Source organism: Anomaloglossus baeobatrachus, chromosome 11 (genome assembly GCF_048569485.1).
Source record: "Anomaloglossus baeobatrachus isolate aAnoBae1 chromosome 11, aAnoBae1.hap1, whole genome shotgun sequence".
NCBI classification, from domain to species: Eukaryota; Metazoa; Chordata; class Amphibia; order Anura; family Aromobatidae; genus Anomaloglossus; species Anomaloglossus baeobatrachus.
Window position 1 is genome coordinate 180,440,142 of NC_134363.1, and position 21,082 is coordinate 180,461,223.

General features: G+C 45.8%; 1 protein-coding gene across 1 annotated transcript; it reads right to left on the bottom strand.

Moving 5' to 3' along the window:
* Window positions 1-1,115: 1,115 nt before the first annotated feature.
* LOC142256243 (nicotinamide N-methyltransferase-like) lies at window positions 1,116-19,521 on the bottom strand. The gene is made up of 4 exons (XM_075327819.1): window positions 19,427-19,521; window positions 9,309-9,567; window positions 8,014-8,221; window positions 1,116-4,137 (listed from the first exon to the last, which is right to left on the bottom strand). Exons 2-4 carry the CDS (start codon window positions 9,454-9,456, stop codon window positions 3,702-3,704), a joined length of 792 nt encoding a protein of 263 aa, XP_075183934.1. The 5' UTR covers window positions 9,457-9,567; window positions 19,427-19,521; the 3' UTR covers window positions 1,116-3,701.
* Between the last annotated feature and the right edge of the window lie 1,561 nt (window positions 19,522-21,082).

A 21,082-nucleotide genomic window follows, 5' to 3' on the forward strand; every position in this document is an offset into this window, starting at 1 on the left:
TTTTATATACTGTAAATATACTGTAATTTTTGGCTGTGGGACTCAGTGTAAATATTTCTTGTCTTTTTTTGAATATTCCGTTTTTTTCACCTTTTATGTACAGTAACTCGTGAACAAGACTGTAAGTCGAAACGTTCATTATGTCACCCATTCACATGTTGAAAAAGAAAGATCCCCACTGATGACAAATTATCTTTGCTTTACATTATACAAATTGCCACAAGTGAGATAATGTTATTTGCCTTACCTGTAGGTTTGGAAGTTTCCCCAAGGCTATATCTCACAGATCTTATACCAGATTGTATTTATTTTTCTCATTTTATTCATTTATTTGAGTCATTTTATTATTCCTAAAATTATGGGAATAAAATGAGAAAACTTTATAGAAGATCTGAATCTGTCTTGACAACTGGGTCAGTACGTATGGCACTTGTGGAGGGGAATGTGTGACTATCATCTATTTGTATGAGACGTCCAACCAGCTTTTCACTGAAAGCAAAGGCCACATTATTGAGATAGTGTCATGAGTGTGTGATGTGATCTCGAGGGGATCTGGGATCAGAAGGTCACAGTGTATTGTTGATCACAGATCCATTTACACTGACCTGGAGCATATTTAATTCCATCCGGTACTTAAGGAGATAAGGTGCAATTCTATCCTGCCGTGATCTTACAGGTAGATCTCAGCTGCGGCTATTCTATTCCACTACCTATGTATGTATATATATATATATATATATACACACACAGTACATACGCTCCTCACTCCTCCACATGCAGGCTATAGCTCATACCTATGCTGTCCATCTTGAAGAAGCTCGTTTCTGCAGACCTGTGATGTTGCTACAAGGCTAACTGTGAAGCTCCTGCTGAAGAAACCTTGGAGAACTCATTGTTGTGTCTTTCCCCACTTGTTTGTCTTATCTACCTCATGTCTTATTGCAGTGGTGTAACGGGGGGCAGGGGGTGCCTTGGGGTTTGCTGTAATGGCCGCTCTGTGCATCAGGCTGACCCCTGGCCCAGCCGTTACTGTTAGAACAGGGGTGTTGTTGGTGGGGCAGAGTGTGGATGGCAGAGGCATGTTGTCAGACTCAGGTAAACACCGCAGACAGACATCAGATGAACCAAAAGGCATTTTATTGCACATAACTTCCATACCGTTTCGGTACACAAATCTTTCAGTTTCCAAATACAATTCCTGCCGGGGGACTTCTCTTATTTCTCTTCAGCGGGCGTTACCCGGCTACTCTTGTTTCTGCAACTATGCTCAGACTCCGGCTACTACAGGCTTTGCCCATAAACTTCTGTTTCTCTGTCTCTGCTGCTTCGGGTCTTACCCGTTCACTGCTGGTTCTTGATCAAAGCACTTTTCTCTTTCTCTCTTTGGCTATCTGCCACGGTCGCTCCCACACCCTGCCCCGTTGCTTCTTCTCTCCGCACCAGCAGACTCTCTCTCTTTTCTACTCTCACTCTGCTACAGAGTCCTCTAACCCTCCCCCTAGGCTGTCCTGCTCCTCCTTCTCCTGTCACTGTTCCCATGGGGACCACACTCCACCCTGTACCTAATGGGGACCCCGGTTATCACTATAACCACACATAACATTACATCGCTGACCACCCCATTGTGGGGCATCTTCAGGGGGCGTCCTTTTCACCAACAGGGGTCCGTCCACCCCTTACAGTGGCAAGATTAGAGTCTTATTGGCCATCACTAGTCAGCATGAGTTCAGGGCCAGTGAGGGCCTAGGCACGTGATCGGCGATGGGGTAAGGCCTGTATAGGGACATTAGGGAGTACAGGGATCAGCCTTAGGTGAGTGTTAGGAGGTGACCCAGATCCCCTCTCCCTAGACTCAGGGCCCACGTTGTATTGTTTCCCCGCTGTACCTTGTGTGCTGCCACGCTCGTTGGCAGTCCCTTCTACACCTGGTAGAACCCCAGTACTAGCTGCATGACAGATAGATGTCCTGATGCTTGAAAAGGCTAAAATGCCACTGTGATACATAATATCCATGGCACATGGTAGGAAGAGGTGTAGATTATGCATTGGATCTTCCAGTTATGCCAATGAGATGGACAATTTAGAAATAAAGCATGCACAATTGTTGAAAAAGTCATTGCATTTGCTTGTCTATGTAGTCCACAACAAAGACAAGGTTCCCTAGAATGGATAAGTCAATCTGTAAAAATTCTTACAATGACCATAACCAATGTCAAGAATAGGATGCCTGGTCCAATGGTGGTTTTATTATTAAAATGACTCACCTTCCCTTGTTACCGTGCTCCTGCGATATCTGCAATGTGTGGTCTGTAGTGTGCCGCACATCTCGGTACAGCATGTGCGAAACAATGACTTCATTGTGCCCACTGTGTTGAGATGTCAGGACCCAGATGAAGAATGTGTCACATGAAGTTTTGCACAGACTTCATCGACTGTCATGGGAGCATTGGACTCCATTCAGTTTGCAGATGTTGAAACTCCGCACAATGGTTTCGCTGCCGTCTGGGATCAACATGGGCAGACTCAGGCATCGACCTGGTGTGTGCTGTATCATAGGCAGGCTAGCAAGAGTTAATCTCTGCTAGTCTGCTTGTTCCTTTAATTACATGTCGTAGGGAGACCTATCGCATCATCTCCCCTTCTATTTATGCTGGTGGAATCCTTCTACCCATGCCAGCTATAGTTTATTCTGTGGTGGTCTGTGTGTCCCAGACTCTCTCTAGTGAAAGTTGTGTTTAGTGGTAATTTTTTCTTTGTACGGTTGTGGAGTGTACTCCTGTTTTATACTTCCTTTGTGCTCTTCTTTTCCTCCTAAATCTTTTGTTGTCTATTATTATCTTTTTATCCTATGTGTATGCATGCAGTGTGACAGAGTTTTGTTTTTTCCTTTGTCTGTCTTTTTTGTGGTTTCGACACACTCCTGTCCCATCCCTCCCTGGGGAGGGGGAGGGAGCATTACATCAGGACTGTTAAGGAGCAGGGCCAGGAAAGAGACTCAGGCCTCTCCACCATTAGGAGTATCCCTGAGAAATGGGATAGCAAAGGCCTCCATAGCTTGAGGGACAGCTTAGGAGCCCTAGCTCACCGCTATCAAAAAACTCATTGTGACACAGATCGGCAGTAATGCTGCAAAGTCAGTTGATGAAAAACAGACCATGAGACTATTCTTGTTTGGTTCAACTGTATGATACAGTAAATGTTTGTGACTACAAAAAAAGTGTAGCAAATTAGTAAAGCTCCAACCACCAAGAGATCATAAAGAATGCAGATTTGTAATTTACTGCTTATTAAAATTCGATATTAGCCCTTGTCTCTTATTTACAGCTCATTGCCTTGGAGACTGAAGACCACTTCCACCATGCTTGTAAGCACTGAGCTGAAGCTGTCCAGGATTAAGAGCTAGCAGAGCACTCCAGAAATCCTGGCTGGATTCAGAGCAGCACTTTCAAGCTCAATAGGAAAGAGCATGTGAGCCCTGCGCGTGTTCTGCTGCTGAGCAGCGAGGGGCGGTCTCCAAAATAATGAGCTGTAAGCCAAAGACAAAAAGTATTAACATCTTAAGAACGGCTGAAGATAAAAAACCCTGTAAATTGCTTGTATCTAAAAGCACTATAAGCAACACCCATATAATAACCCTTTGAAGGAAATGTATTTTTCCATTATTTTTTCTCTTGTCGTATGATTTATTGACTCCCCGGATCTTACAGATTTAGGAGACTTCTCTCTTTCCGAGCTACCAAGAACAGCAGATTCTTATAATCAACGATATCACTCTCTACTGAGGTGGGGATCACCTCCTCCTTCTCGATCACAAAACCTGCTTTAGTCACAGACTCTTTCACAAATTTCTCATCCACTGTCAGAGCAGCAAACTTGTGCTGGCCCACCCGGTAAAAGCTCATATTGAGTGCAATCATAAACACCAAATGGCCCTCAACTTTCAGCCACGAGGTCAGGGTCTTCAGGTTCCTTGTGATATCTTCCTTATTGTGGCAGATGGCGTTGAACAAGTAGGCACTCATCACACAGTCCACTTGTGGTAGGACGACCGAAGCGACAGAACCAGTGGTAATGTCAAATTTAACGACTCCTTCAATTGCTTTTCTCACTTGCTCTTCTTTTTCTTGCCATCCATCCCTAAAACAAACCATAGACAGTAGATTTAGAATTACCTCTGCTTCCCGTAACACCCGAGTAGGTTTATCCGGTAGTGAATATTCAGATCATCTAGATCAGTGGTCCCCCACATTTCTTATCTTGAGAGCCATATTCAGCTTTTAGAAAGCTGAAAGCCACATCCCGAGCCCCCACCGTGTAATGACATCCAGATCACCCCCCACCGCGGTGACATCCAGATCCCCCCCCACCATGTAATGACATCCAGATCACCCCCCACCGTGTAATGATATCCAGATCACCCCCCCCACAGTGGTGACATCCAGATCATACCCCACCGTGGTGACATCCAGAGCCTGCACCACGTAATGACATCCAGATCATCCCCCACTGTGGTGACAACCAGAGCCCCCAACGCGTTATGACATCCAGATCTCCCCCCACCACGGTGGTGACAACCAGAGCCCCCACCGCGTAATTACATCCAGATCAACCCCCACCGTGGTGACAACCAGAGCACCCACCATGTAATGACATCCAGATCATCCCCCAAAGTAGTAACAACCAGAGCCCCCATCACTGGTATAATAACAGCCAAAACCTCCCCATGTAAACCATACTGGGGTAGTATATTTACATCCAGAGGTTCCCACCTTTTCCCCATTTGGTATTCTTGCATGAGTCTCTCCCACCATAATGTTGCATCCAGCAATGTTGCATCCACCACAATGTTGCATCCCTTTAACTGCCACTATCATCCTATGTCCAGCTCTCCCCATTTTTATCTCCACCCCCACATTCTGTATATAGGGGGCTATTCATAAATATCCCCATCTGCAGACCTTCTCTTTATAACCGTTTGTTAAACCTGGTGCGAAGGCAAAAAACTAACCCGACAGCTGCGAGCCACAGGTTGGGGACCCCTGATGTAGAGAGATGGCTCCTTGTAATATCTATCTCCAGGTAATCTGCGCTTGAGATGATGACCTCCACACGTCTAGTCCATCCTAATTTTGGAGATTCACAGCCTTTTTTCTTATCCCCACTGATGGTGCTGGATGATGGGTGCCTTATGACACGGTGAGCTGAAGTTTCTATTGACACCATTTTGGGATAAATACGGCATATTTCTGAGCCTTCTTATTGCATTTTTGGGGGAAGAGCTGAAGCAACTGAAAAATAACAATTCTGGAGTTTTGATTGGCTTTTCTCTTGACAGTTTTTATTGTGCAGGTTAATTCATTTTATATTTTGATAGATCAGACTTATGGATGTGGAGGCACCAGATATGTTTACTGTGCTCTTTTATAACCCCTTCCCGACATTGTAAAGTACAGACCAAAACTTTGGACACACCTTCTCATTCAAAGAGTTTTCTTTATTTTCATGACTCTGAAAATTGTAGATTCACATTGGAGGCATCAAAACTATGAATTAAAACGTGGAATGAAATACTTAAAAAAGTGTGAAACAACTGAAAATATGTCTTATATTCTAGGTTCTTCAAAGTAGCCACCTTTTGCTTTAATTACTGCTTTGCACACTCTTGGCATTCTCTTGATGAGCTTCAAGAGGTAGGCACTGGAAATGGTCTTCACTTCACAGGTGTGCCCTGTCAGGTTTAATAAGTGGGATTTCTTGCCTTATAAATGGGGTTGGGACCATCAGTTGTGTTGTGCAGAAGTCTGGTGGATACACAGCTGATAGTCCTACTGAATAGACTGTTAGAATTTGTATTATGGCAAGAAGAAAGCAGCCAAGTAAAAAAAACGAGTGGCCATCATTACTTTAAGAAATGGAGGTCAGTCAGTCCAAAAAAATGGGAAAACTTTGAAAGTGTCCCCAAGTGCAGTGGCAAAAACCATCAAACGCTACAAAGAAACTGGCTCACATGAGGACTGCCTCAGGAAAGGAAGACCAAGAGTCGCCTCTGCTGCGGAGGATAAGTTTATCCGAGTCACCAGCCTCAGAAATCGCAGGTTAACAGCAGCTCAGATTAGAGACCAGGTCAATGACACACAGAGTTCTAGCAGCAGACACATCTCTAGAACAACTGTTAAGAGGAGACTTTGTGCAGCAGGCCTTCATGGTAAAATAGCTGCTAGGAAACCACTTCTAAGGACAGGCAACAAGCAGAAGAGACTTGTTTGGGCTAAAGAACACAAGGAATGGACATTAGACCAGTGGAAATCTGTGCTTTGGTCTGATGAGTCCAAATTTGAGATCTTTGGATCCGAGCACCGTGTCTTTGTGCGACACAGAAAGGGTGAATGGATGGACTCTACATGCCTGGTTCCCACTGTGAAGCATGGAGGAGGAGGTGTGATGGTGTGGGGGTGCTTTGCTGGTGACACTGTTGGGGATTTATTTAAAATTGAAGGCATACTGATCCAGCATGGCTACCACAGCATCTTGCAGCGGCATGCTATTCCATCTGTTTTGCGATTAGTTGGACCATTATTTATTTTTCAACAGGACAATGACCCCAAACACACCTCCAGGCTGTGTAAGGGCTATTTGACTAAGGAGGAGAGTGATGGGGTGCTACGCCAGATGACCTGGTCTCCACAGTCCCCAGACCTGAACCCAATCAAGATGGTTTGGGGTGAGCTGGACCGCAGAGTAAAGGCAAAAGGGCCAACAAGTGCTAAGCATCTCTGGGAGCGCCTTCAAGACTGTTGAAAGACCATTTCCGGTGACTACCTCTTGAAGCTCATCAAGAGAATGCCTAGAGTGTGCAAAGCAGTAATTAAAGCAAAAGGTGGCTACTTTGAAGAACCTAGAATATAAGACATATTTTCAGTTGTTTCACACTTTTTTTGTTAAGTATTTCATTCCACATATGTTAATTAATAGTTTTGATGCCTTCGATGTGAATCTACAATTTTCAGAGTCATGAAAATAAAGAAAACTCTTTGAATGAGAACGTGTGTCCAAACTTTTGGTCTGTACCCCGTACATAAGGGCTGGCAATGCATTGCTGATCAATGACGTACCTGGTATGTCCTGGTGTTCATGCGGCCGCAGTGACTACAGTGATGGTGATCGCATGAAGGTGCCTTCTGATTCTGACAGCACGGCACCGGAACTCGTCTACTTTGGGAGTTTTGCCAACCTCCCACAACAACAATCGCTGTGATTGGCTGTTCAATTCTGAACAGCCAATCACAGCTATTTCAATGTTTGTGAGCCCACGCGGATACAGACTTTTATAGTCCGACCATCACTATACACTGATAATACTATTATCAGTGTAGCTCCTGCTGTAGTTGCCAACAATGATGTCACTCATCTCCTGAGCCTGACATTCTGAGGATGTATTAGTTTGCTCAATGTTGAGAAGAGGTTAGTTATTTGCCACAAAAGACAAAAACAATTAGGGAATGGCATTTTTTGTTCTCTTTTTTTCTCCCATTTGGAATTTTTTTCCATTTTTTTCTGTTGATTATTATTAGTATTTATTGTATTTTAAAATGAATGGTGTCATTCAGAACTACGACTTCCTTATGGTTTCCATATGGAGAGGTCAACGGAAATGTCGAAAAGTTATGGCTCTACGCAGACAGGAGAAAATGAAGGCACAAAAATGAGTGTTCCCTGTGGTGGGAAACAGTTAAGTGGGTTGTTCATGACAATGATATTGATGACCTATCCTTGGATAGATCCTCAGTATCAGGTGGGTGAGGGTCTCACACCTGGCACCCCCACCAATCAGCTGCATTGGCCAGATGAAAGCATTGGATGGAGTGTGACACCATTGATCCACACACAGTTTAGTGGCCGCTCCTAGGTTCAGGAGATCCATTCCTGTTCAAATGAATGACGGAAAGTTGTTCTTCCGCACATCAATATCATAAGTAATGTAAAATCCCTTTAAGCAAGACTTAGCATACGTACGCTTTGCCTTCAAGTTGACAAACTCGTTTGGAAACAAATGACCAATCTGTGGCTCCTTCCTTTTTCTCCAGCCACTTCTTAAAGTGAATATCACTGGAATCAGTAAAGTTCATTACGTATATCTTCTTGAAGACATCGCAGGCTGAGAAGATTGGGAAGAGCACCCCTCCAGCACTCATATCAAGCAACGTGTCTCCTTTCACCTTGCCTGTAAGAAAGAAGAGAAATAGTGATTGCCAAGCATAGAATGGAACGGAGGTTGTAAGACATTGCTGGCCGAGAAGAGCAGAAGACCTTTGTCTCCCGCAAACTAAGAAGAAATGTTCAAGCCTTATATTGTCCAGGAGAATATAGCAGAAGAATGGCCAAAGGGAAGAGCTGGATAATGGCTGAAATTTAGGCCAGTAACGCCATCTGAGCATGAGCTTCAATGTCTAGACAGGACTCGGGACGGCCAAGCCTTGGGGTGGGGGAAATGTCACCATTATAGGTTGTGTCATTTCAATGGTAGTTTTTGTCAGAAGCTTAGAAGACTAAGGTGAACTTTGCACACTGCGACATCGCAGGCCGATGCTGCGATGCCGAGTGCGATAGTCCCCGCCACCGTCGCAGCAGCGATATGTGGTGATAGCTGGCGTAGCGAAAATTATCGCTACGCCAGCTTCACACACACACTCACCTGCCGTGCGACGTCCCTGTGGCCGGCGACCCGCCTCCTTGTTAAGGGGGCGGGTCGTGCGGCGTCACTGCGACGTCACACGGCAGGCGGCCAATCGGAGCGGAGGGGCGGAGATGAGCAGGATGTAAACATCCTGCCCACCTCCTTCCTTCCGCATATCCTACGGAAGCCGCGGTGACGCCGGTAGGAGATGTTCCTCGCTCCTGCGGCTTCACACACAGCGATGTGTGCTGCGCAGGAGCGAGGAACAACATCGGACCGTCGCGTCAGCGTAATTATGAATTACGCCGACGCTGCACCGATGATACGATTACGACGCTTTTGCGCTCGTTAATCGTATCATCTAGGCTTTACACACTGCGATGTCGCATGCGATGCCGGATGTGCGTCACTTTCAATTTGACCCCACCGACATCGCACCTGCGATGTCGCAGTGTGCAAAGTGCCCCTAAGATAGATTCTGGCCAAATGTTGCTTCGGAAGGCATCCATTTCTCCTGATTCCCCCCCATACACCCACTTGCTCGACCACAGGAGTCCACATGTATGGCCGCTCAGATTTCTATTTAGCAATACACGTCCAACCATAAAATTATGAAATGTCATCATATACAGACCTGAGGAGAAGAGGTCATGCAGCCGTTTTAAAAGAGCCCCTACATTTTCCTCTATAATACTTATTTCACCATAGGAAAAGTGACTTTCTACAAAGTCTTTGACTTGAAGGAGTTCACCAGTATAATCCAGGAGGGGATCGGAAGCCATGATCACCGGTTCTTCGAGAGTAGGATCCGCAGAGCTCAGTTACACTTATAATTTTGGTGGTTTGTGATTTTCTTGAATGACTTCACAATTTTTCAACAATGATCCACTTTTCTATCAGAAAAACAAAAATATAAATATATAAAAATAAATATAAAATGAAAAATATGGAATAATTATATTTATGCTAATTCATATTTTCCCTGTTACAATTAAGGTTTGTTATTTTTTTTTTCATCCTGAATGTGAGACTGGCAGCCTAGCCTTCCGTGCGCGGATCCATATATACAGCGGATTACAGCAACTCGGTGAGCCGATTTTCTCTTTTTTTTTTTGTTGTGGTCCAAAACATTCTGAGCAATCACTGTCGGCTGGATCTATCTAGACCTCATTCTGTCCGGACTTCTGGGCCCATTATGTGCTTACCTCGTCTTACTGCATTTCTATTTGGATAGAATCCGTCTTCTGCCGATGGCTCTACATACTTACACTGGATATCTTTTTGGTTCTTTTTTGTTTTTGTACATGTCAGTACATTATTACTGGAAGGAGCCTAAGATGTGGCATATTCTATTACAAAGAGGTCTTGGATGGGGAACATTATTACTGGAAGGGGCCCAGGATGGGAGACATTATTATAGGAAGGGGCCATATGAGGGCACTATTAATTAAATGGCCCAGGATGAGAGACATTATATTAGACATTCTTATAGGAAGGGGCCCAGTATGGTAGACCTTATTATTGGAAGAGGCCATATGAGGGCACTATTAATTAAATGGGCCAGGAAGAGGGACATTATTATGGGAAGGGGTTTATCCTATGATGGCAGCATCATTATAGGAAGTGTCCCAGGATGTTGGGCATTATCAAATAAAGGGCCAGGATCGAGGGCATTATTAAATAAAGGTGCTAGGAAAGGGGACATTATTAAATAAAGGGGTCAGGATGGATGACATTATCTCAGGAAGAAGCCCAGGATGGGGAATATTATTAAGGGACCATGATGGGGGGTATTATTAAATAAAGGGACCAGGATGCGGGACATTATTAACTAAAGAGGCCAGGGTGGAGGACATTATTAAATAAAGGTGCCAGGATGGATGACAATATTACAGGAATGGGCCCAGGATGGGGACATTATTACATGGGAGAAAAAAAACGCATTTCTTTTATTGTCTAGAACGCTACAAGCGCCCATACATCTGACCAATGTGCAGGTTGGGGCTCAGGTCCAAATTTTGCATCGGGGCATTCAGACTCTAGTTATGTCACTGCATATTACTCATACCTTACTATGTGTATGTATACAGTCAGGGCCAGAAATATTTGGACAGTGACACAAGTTTTGTTATTTTAGCTGTTTACAAAAACATGTTCTGAAATACAATTATATATATAATATGGGCTGAAAGTGCACACTCCCAGCTGCAATATGAGAGTTTTCACATCCAAATCGGAGAAAGAGTTTAGGAATCATAGCTCTGTAATGCATAGCCTCCTCTTTTTCAAGGGACCAAAAGTAATTGGACAAGGGACTCTTAAGCGGGCTTTACACGCTACGACATCGCTAATGCGGAGTCGTTGGGGTCACGGAATTCGTGACGCACATCCGGCCGCATTAGCAATGCCGTTGCGTGTGACATCGATTAGCGATTTTGCATCGTTGAAAAACAGTGAAAAATCACTAATCGGCGACACGGGGGTCCATTCCCAATTATCGTTACTTCAGCAGTAACGAGGTTGTTCCTCGTTCCTGCGGCAGCACACATCGCTGCGTGTGACGCCGCAGGAGCGAGGAAGCTCTCCCTACCTGCCTCCCGGCCGCTATGCGGAAGGAAGGAGGTGGGCGGGATGTTACGTCCCGCTCATCTCCGCCCCTCCGCTGCTATTGGGCGGCGGTTCAGTGACGCTTCAGTGACGTCGCTGTGACGCCGCATGGACCGCCCCCTTAGAAAGGAGGCGGTTCGCCCGTCACAGCGACGTCGCCGGACAGGTAAGTATGTGTGACGGCTCTGGGCGATGTTGTGCGGCACGGGCAGCGATATGCCCGTGTCGTGCAACAGATGGGGGCGGGTACCCACACTAGCGATATCGGGACCGATATCGCAGTGTGTAAAGTAGCCTTAAGGGCTGCAATTAACTTTGAAGGCGTCTCCCTCATTAACCTGTAATCAATGAAGTAGTTAAAAGGTCTGGGGTTGATTACAGGTGTGTGGTTTTGCATTTGCAAGTTGTTGCTGTGACCAGACAACATGCGGTCTAAGGAACTCTCAATTGAGGTGAAGCAGAATATCCTGAGGCTGAAAAAAAAGAAAAAATCCATCAGAGAGATAGCAGACATGCTTGGAGTAGCAAAATCAACAGTCGGGTACATTCTGAGAAAAAAGGAATTGACTGGTGAGCTTGGGAACTCAAAAAGGCCTGGGCATCCACGGATGACAACAGTGGTGGATGATCGCCGCATACTTTCTTTGGTGAAGAAGAACCCGTTCACAACATCAACTGAAGTCCAGAACACTCTCAGTGAAGTAGCTGTATCTGTCTCTAAGTCACCAGTAAAGAGAAGACTCCATGAAAGTAAATACAAAGGGTTCACATCTAGATGCAAACCATTCATCAATTCCAAAAATAGACAGGCCAGAGTTAAATTTGCTGAAAAACACCTCATGAAGCCAGCTCAGTTCTGGAAAAGTATTCTATGGACAGATGAGACAAAGATCAACCTGTACCAGAATGATGGGAAGAAAAAAGTTTGGAGAAGAAAGGGAACGGCACATGATCCAAGGCACACCACATCCTCTGTAAAACATGGTGGAGGCAACGTGATCGCATGGGCATGCATGGCTTTCAATGGCACTGGGTCACTTGTGTTTATTGATGACATAACAGCAGACAAGAGTAGCCGGATGAATTCTGAAGTGTACCGGGATATACTTTCAGCCCAGATTCAGCCAAATGCCGCAAAGATGATCGGACGGCGCTTCATAGTACAGATGAACAATGACCCCAAGCATACAGCCAAAGCTACCCAGGAGTTCATGAGTGCAAAAAAGTAGAACATTCTGCAATGGCCAAGTCAATCACCAGATCTTAACCCAATTGAGCATGCATTTCACTTGCTCAAATCCAGACTTAAGACGGAAAGACCCACAAACAAGCAAGACCTGAAGGCTGCGGCTGTAAAGGCCTGGCAAAGCATTAAGAAGGAGGAAACCCAGCGTTTGGTGATGTCCATGGGTTCCAGACTTAAGGCAGTGATTGCCTCCAAAGGATTCGCAACAAAATATTGAAAATAAAAATATTTTGTTTGGGTTTGGTTTATTTGTCCAATTACTTTTGACCTCCTAAAATGTGGAGTGTTTGTAAAGAAATGTGACAATTCCTACAATTTCTATCAGATATTTTTGTTCAAACCTTCAAATTAAACGTTACAATCTGCACTTGAATTCTGTTGTAGAGGTTTCATTTCAAATCCAATGTGGTGGCATGCAGAGCCCAACTCGCCAAAATTGTGTCACTGTCCAAATATTTCTGGACCTAACTGTATATATATATATATATATATATATATATATATATATATATATATACAGTCATTGTCAAAAGTGTTGGCACCCTTGAAATTGTTCTTCAAAATGAAATATTTCTCCCAGAAAACTATTGCAATTACATACATTTTCTCATACACTTGTTTATTTCCTTTATGTGTATTGGAACAACACAAAAAACAGCAAAAAAAAAAGGCAATTTGGAAATAATTTCACATAAAATCCCCAAAATGATCCAGACAAAATTGTTGTCACCTTTCCAAAATTATGGGTAAACAAATTTAATACAAACATGTAATGCTCGATCAAATTCACTTGTGGCAAGTAACAGATGTGGGCAATATGAAAATCCCACCTGAAAACAGATAAAAAGGAGAGAAGTTGACTCAATATTTGCATTGTGTGTCTGTGTGCCTGTAATGCCTGATAGGAGCCACAGACTCAGACTGGCTGTAAGGGGAATCTAGTGAAAAGCCGCTCACAAAGCAGGACCCCAAGAACTCTGCAACCCTTTAACCCCTGTACAGAGATTTGGAATTACACAGAGCCTCAGAGATCGCTACCTGTGGTAGGCTGTAGTCCATGGTCGTCAGGCAGGGTCAAAATCCAGGAGATGCAAAACAGGAACAGAATCGGCAGGCAGGGGCGTAGTGAGGAGACAAAGCAGGGGTCAAATCCAGAACTGGCAGCAAGGTACAAAAACGACAGGCAGGAGGGTAGTCAAACACAAGCAAGGTCAGCGCACAGGAATTACTATACAAACAGCACATGAGCCAGGAGAACAGAACTATCACTGGCAGTGGTCATGTGACAGGAGGGGGAATAAGAAGGGTGTGGTGTCTTCCCATAGGCTGCAGGTGAATGTTGGCCACTTCAGCCGGGAGACACACGCCACCTACAGTCAGCCAGTGGTACTGCAGGTTCCAGGGAAACCCAGCCTAGTGGATGAGCGGAGCCTGTGCTCCGCAGAGCCACGGGCACCGACTCCTCTCCCATCACCACCACTATCCATGGTAGGAACATGGCGTCATCTGGCAATCGGAGCAGAAGTCGCAGGTGCAGACTCCGGTGGGGACGTGACACTGTGCTGCGCAGAACCACGGGCACCGAGTCCTCTCCCATCACCAGCACTATCTATGGTGGGAACATGGCATCATCTGGCGATCGGAGCAGAAGTCGCAGGAGCGGACTCCGATGGGGATGTGACAGTGCCACACTACAAATATTTAAAAAAACTGACCCGCACATCCTACAAGTGTGTATAGGTGCCAGTTGAAAAACATAGCAAATACAAAATGGATACACAGATATAAAACAGGCTGTGTTCATTATACTTATACCAGGAGTCCTAGCTGCCCAGACATGGAGGTTAGTCCAGATAGTGGCATTTCAAGTTAGATTTTTTAGTCTAGCTGCCCAGACAAGGATGTTTTTAACCTATATAGTGGCATTTTAGTTAGGTACCCGGAATATTGAGATTTACCTTGCCATTGGTTTCCGGGCTTACATGCATTGGCCAATTCATAAACTAAAAATCTCATTTTGTCATATAGCAGTAATGCAGTACCAGAGTTCCCTTATACATTGATGGCATTTAGTGTGCAGCTGTATCCATTTTGTGTGTGCCACACTAAGCATGGAGAACAGAAAGAGGAGAAGAGAACTGTCTAAGGGATAGAGAACCAAAATTGTTGGAAAATATCAATCTCAAGGTTACAAGTCCATTTCCAGAGATCTTGATGTTCCTTTGTCCACGTTGTGCAACATAATGAAGAAGTTTACACCCCATGGCATTGTAGATAATCTCCCTGGATGTGGATGGCAGAGAAAAATGGATGAAAGGTTGAATCGCAGGATGGTCTGGATTGGCGGCCACAATCAAGTTATAAAGGAATTCAAGCCATCCTGCAGCTCAGGGGGCATCAGTGTCAGCGTGAACTGTCCACTCCAATCTGAATGAAATGAAGCGCTACGGAGGAGATATGTTATAATTGTTTTTCCCCCAGTCTCTATCTGTATATAGTGACGATGGTCATTTTTAATTCTAGGTTCATGCGTTGCATATTTATTATTGTTACAGATTATTAATGGGAACAAGGTCTGAGGGGACTGAAACTTTTTTTGAGTATTTTGATATATTTTACTCTTATCCTGTTGTGGATTAATAAATTGTAAGTGCAATTATAGAGCCATGGCTAATTTCCTATATACCATTAAATTCCACTTAGGCCTCCTTCACACATCTGTGTCTCCGGTACGTGTAATGTCTGTTTTCACATGTACCGGAGACACGGGCACACGTAGACCCACTAAAATCAATGGATATGCGCACACGTGCATGTTTTACCATGGACCGTGTATCCATGAGGAGCATATGTGTGTCCATGTGCTCCACACATTGACATGTCCATTTTTCCTCCGGTAGCACAGGTGTCACACAGACCATATGGATGTGATCCGTGGGGCATGTACCGTAAAAAAACACACGTGTCTGTGAAATAAAATTAATTTCTATACTCACCTTCTCCAGCCCTGCTGCCTCTGCCACTGCTGTCATTTGCTTCTGATCCCTGCTCATTATGCTCATCGCATATGCACAACACAGTGGACCGGAAGCAGCAGCAGTGGGGAGTCGGCAGGGCCAGAGACCGTAGATCAGCACCACGGACAGCAACGCTAGGGACAGGTGAGCAGAAGGTTCCTGTTCGCCGTGTGTTATCACGGATAGCGCACGAAGAACACACGTTGTGCCAAAATCACGGCACACAGAGGGCAATATGCACCTTTTACACGTCCGCAAAACGTGCGTGGTTTTCACGGACGTGTGAAAGAGGCCTTATAGGGCGCTCTACGTCAAGCTCTATGTCAGGGTTTCCATTGGAATCGTGGAAAAGCTTTATTCCAAAGGGAATCGAAAAAACAACCATGACGGAGCCACTCACTTAAATGAAGCTGGTGGAGTCACTGTGGACACTGTCTAGCCTCTGTTCTGAGAGTTTTCATCTTTTTGAGACATGAAAAATAGCGTGGTGAAACACCCTTTTGTGCATGTTGGAAAAAAAAATGACTACCCCCAGTGCAGAGGCCAAACAGTGTACACAGTGAGTCCACCAGCTCCATTCAAGCGACTGGCTTGGATAAACTGAATTCCAATGGAAGCCCCGACGGATGGCTCGGTGTAGAACATGGACTAGGTGCTGAATTGGTATGTCTTGCATTTTACTGATGGACTTTTTGCACTTACAGAACATGAATATATTTTTTTCAGGAAGTCTTCTTTGCATTCGTGTCTCTTTCTATTTTTTTTGGTTGAGGATACCAGGTTGAGCTTTGCTTTTGCACATATTGAATCATGGAGATGCTTTTCACCATTTGGGCTGTGCAGTTGTTGGAACAGTTGTGTTCTCTTGGCCACAAGCAATGACCATGTTTGTTTGATACAAATGAATAATTTTATTGACTGCAGAAGTCCTTGCTCTTGTCTCTATCACCTAATAACTGGAACACATGAGGTGAGGACGTGGATGACTGAAATTAGATGAAAACACTCCAGATCAAGCATTGCAAGCTAATCAGGTGTTGTGCGGAAGATTGATAAATTTGGCACAAATGGCAGCAACCCAGTCTCGCACCCCTACAATCTACTCTAAACTATGCTACCCACTTAATTCACCTTTCCCCCCACTACTCCCCGACCTCTCCTCTCTGCCAATCCCTTCACTGGTTCCCATTGCCCAACAACTCCAAATCAAAACTCTAACCATGATCTTCAAAGCCATCCACAACCTGTCTCCTCCCTAAATCTGGGACCCAGTCTCCTGCTACTTACCCGCACGTAAGCTTTGATCCTCACAAGATCTCCTTCTCTACTCTCCTCTCCACTTCCCACCACCTCATGCAAGATTTCTCTCGTGCCTCCTCCATATTTTAGAACTCTCTACCACAACATATCAGACTCTTGCCTACCTTGACTAGCTTCAAAATGAACCTGAATACCCACCTCTCCCGACAAGCCTACAAACTACAATAACCCTCAGTCCGCTGTAGCACTGCGCAACCATCTCTACCCTCACCTACTGTATCCTCACCCATTCCTTGTAGACTATGAACCCTCGTGGGCAGGGTCCTCTCTCCTCCTGTAGACTGTGAGCCCTCGCGGGCAGGGACGTCTCTCCTCCTGTAGACTGTGAGCCCTCATGGGCAGGGTCCTATCTCCTCCTGTAGACTGTGAGACCTTGCAGGCAGGGTCCTCTCTCCTCCTGTAGACTGTGAGCCCTCGTGGGCAGGGTCCTCTCTCCTCCTGTAGACTATGAGCACTCGCGGGCAGGGTCCTCTCTCCTCCTGTAGACTGTGAGCCCTCGTGGGCAGGATACTCTCTCGCCCTGTAGACTGTGAGCCCTCGTGGGCAGGGTCCTCTCTCCTCCTGTAGACTATGAGCCCTCGCGGGCAGGGTCCTCTCTCCTCCTGTAGATTGTGAGCCCTCGCGGGCAGGGTCCTCTCTCCTCCTGTAGACTGTGAGCCCTCGTGGGCAGGGTCCTCTCTCCTCCTGTAGACTGTGAGCCCTCGTGGGCAGGGTCCTCTCTCCTCCTGTAGACTATGTGCCCTCGTGGGCAGGGTCCTCTCTCCTCCTGTAGACTGTGAGCCCTCGTGGGCAGGGTCCTCTCTCCTCCTGTAGACTATGAGCCCTCGTGGGCAGGGTCCTCTCTCCTCCTGTAGACTGTGAGCCCTCGCGGGCAGGATCCTCTCTCCTCCTGTAGACTGTGAGCCCTCGCGGGCAGGATCCTCTCTCCTCCTGTAGACTGTGAGCCCTCGTGGGCAGGGTCCTCTCTCCTCCTGTACCCGTCTGTGCCTTATTTTGTATATGATTATTGTAATTGTCCCTACTATGTTCACCCTTTTTCACATGTAAAGCGCCATGGAATAAATGGCGCTATAATAATAATAATAATAATAATAAATAATAATAATACTTATACAGAGGAGCATTTCTGCAGGGTGATTGTACAAGACTTCAAATACCAGGAATGACGTACACCTCTTCAACATTTCCCCTATCTCTATTTCTAAAGTTGGAATCAAAATTATATTCTTGTACAAACTTGTACTGTATATCCTGAAAATCTTCTGCATAATTTCTCAGAAAGTCTGTAACCACTTGGCTTCATCTACTGTTTATGTGGTTTCTGCATGTATAGAGCAGGCTCAGTGTGGGTTATTATAACTACCGAGCAATATGTGATTGGAACTAGCGCTGATCGCAATAGTTTAACCCCTTAGATGCTCCTGTCAATCATGACGGCAGCATTTAAAGGTGTTTTCTGATTTTGGTAAACTTCTGTTCCCTAGTGGTAGTGCTGCAAATAATAACAGATACCGGGAGCAGCAATGAAGGCTCAGTGCTGGACCCACAGAGGGTGTGAAAAGCACAGATTGATTAAAAAAAATAGTAGCCGGGAATAGACTGATTTTCCAGGAAAAACCCTAAGGGGTACTTTGCACACTACGACATCGCAAGCCGATTGTAGCGATGCTGAGCGCGATAGTACCCGCCCCCGTCGCACATGCGATCTCTTGTGATAGCTGCCGTAGCGAACATTATCGCTGTGGCAGCTTCACACGCACTTACCTGCCCTGCGACGTCGCTCTGGCCGGCGAACCGCCTCCTTCCTAAGGGGGTGGGTCATGCGGCGTCACAGCGACGTCACACGGCAGGCGGCCAATAGAAGCAGAGGGGCGGAGATGAGCGGGACGTAAACATCCCGCCCACCTTCTTCCTTCCTCATTGCAGCCGGGACGCAGGTAGGAGATGTTCCTCGCTCCTGCGGCTTCATACACAGCGATGTGTGCTGCCGCAGGAACGAGGAACAACATCGTACCTGTCGCTGCAGCGACATTATGGAAATGCCCGACACTACACCGATCATACAATTTCGACACTTTTGCACTCGTTAATCGTATTAAAAACTATTCACATACTCCGATGTCGACAACGACGCCGGATGTGCGTCTCTTTCGATTTGACCCCATCGACATCGCAGCTGCGATGTCGTAGTGTGCAAAGTACCCATAAGAGGTTGGATGGAGAATGGAACCGAGTCCTGCTGAATGTCATAGATCAGGGGAGGACGTGGATGACTGAAAACACTCTAGATCAAGCATCACAAGCTGATCAGGCATCGTTTAGAAAATTATAAATTTGATACTCTTTAAGTAAAACTGATAAGGAGGATACAAGGAATGAAATGTTATGAGTTGGGAATTGTATCTAATGTCGTCAAGACATTGCTACAATATGTATCAACGAGTGCGATGAATACAGCTAATAAAATTGATCATATATACAGTATATCAGACATAAGCACATCCATACAATGAGAGGAAGGAGAAAACTGGAAATGTAAAGGACTGGAGATCAGATATTTACCTGTCCTTGATGTGAAGTGTGGAACCATCAGTGATTGTGCTCTACAGATAATACAGCACTGGCCTCATAGCTTCTTATAAGGAGCCTGAGGAACGGGACGTGCCCTGTGTAATGAGCGAACAACATGTCTGGACCTATGGTGAGGAGCAATAAAATCACTAGAGGTGGAGCGGGAATGTGTGATATATGGATATCCCCAGGGCAAGAAAGAAAAATACAGAGAGATTGTGACTTGGGAAATGTATTGAATATTAGTTATATTACTAAGGGTGCAGAGATCTGATATGGAAAAGCTTTTGTGAGGACTGAGATAACATCACTAGGTGCAAAGAGATCTGGTCTGGGGGAGATGTGGTGAGAATTGGTGACACCACTAGGGGCAAAGAGATCTAGTCTGGGGGAGATGTGGTGAGAATTGGTGACACCATTAGGTGCAAAGAGATATAGTCTGGGGGAGATGTGGTGAGAATTGGTGACACCACGAGGTGCAAAGAGATCTAGTCTGGGGGAGGTGTGGTGAGAATTGGTGACACCACTAGGTGCAAAGAGATATAGTCTGGGGGAGGTGTGGTGAGAATTGGTGATACCACTAGGTGCAAAGAGATGTAGTCTGGGGGAGATGTGGTGAGAATTGGTGATACCACTAGGTACGAAGAGATCTAGTCTGGGGGAGGTGTGGTAAGAATTGGTGACACCACTAGAGGCAGAGAGATCTAGTCTGGGGGTGGTGTGGTGAGAATTGGTGACATCACTAGAGGCAGAGAGATCTAGTCTCGAAGAGATGGGATGAGAATTGGTGATACCACTAGGTAAGAAGAGATCTAGTCTGGGGGTGGTGTGGTGAGGATTGGTGACATCTAGAGGCAGAGAGATCTAGTCTCGAAGAGATGTGGTGAGAATTGGTGATACCACTAGGTGCAAATAGATCTAGTCTGGGGGTGGTGAGGTGAAAATTGGTGACATTGTAACGTGGCGCGGGGTGGTAGTCATGAGAGAGGCAAATTGTGACGCCCTGGGCAAGCCAGAGGTCACAGGTCATCACACCACCACACCCTACATCCCAGTTAGGAACACCAAAGCTACTAAAATCCTTGTTGCCTTCCTCCAGGGGCTGATGTTCACACCAGGGGGTGGGCCAGGCGGTTGGCTCCGCCCACCGAGGAGTACACAGCCCTGGAGGCGGGAAGAACCAGGCAGATAGAAGTGGAAGTTCAAAGTAGAAGGAAGTGGTAGAGGAGCTAAGTGAAAGTGAAGTACTAGTGTAGCAAAGAAGAAAAGAGTACAAGTGAGCGTAGAAAGACCTGAAGTTGGTCCGGCTAAGTGCAGGACAGTGTCAGCAAGGTCAGCAACAGCGGTGATCGTCTGGAGGGGGACTGCTCGGAGGTTGCTGGAAGGACCGCGGACGGGTAGTGGCCCGGCGGTCTGGAGCAGTATACGAAGGACAGTCAGCACCAGGGCAGGGGCCTCTCGGACCCCGGCAAGGCTAGTAGTCGCCATAATTTGCCAAATCCGTCAGTGAAGAGGACGTCGATCCCCCAACAACCAAGTCCTGACTGAAGGCAAAAGTCCAACCGTTAAGGAGGAACACCGCCACCGCCAGGGCACCAGTTCCTCGGGGCCAGCGTCTGCGGGGAAAGCAGGGCTCCTCTGGCCCAT

Excerpts from the sequence above, each read along its gene's own strand:
- LOC142256243 (XM_075327819.1), bottom strand. The coding sequence starts at position 9,456 with ATGGCTTCCGATCCCCTCCTGGATTATACTGGTGAACTCCTTCAAGTC. Across the intron at positions 8,222-9,308 it reads GCATGACCTCTTCTCCTCAG|GCAAGGTGAAAGGAGACACG; the intron begins GTCTGTATATGA and ends TCTTTCTTACAG. Across the intron at positions 4,138-8,013 it reads TGTCAACTTGAAGGCAAAGC|GGATGGATGGCAAGAAAAAG; the intron begins GTACGTATGCTA and ends GGTTTGTTTTAG.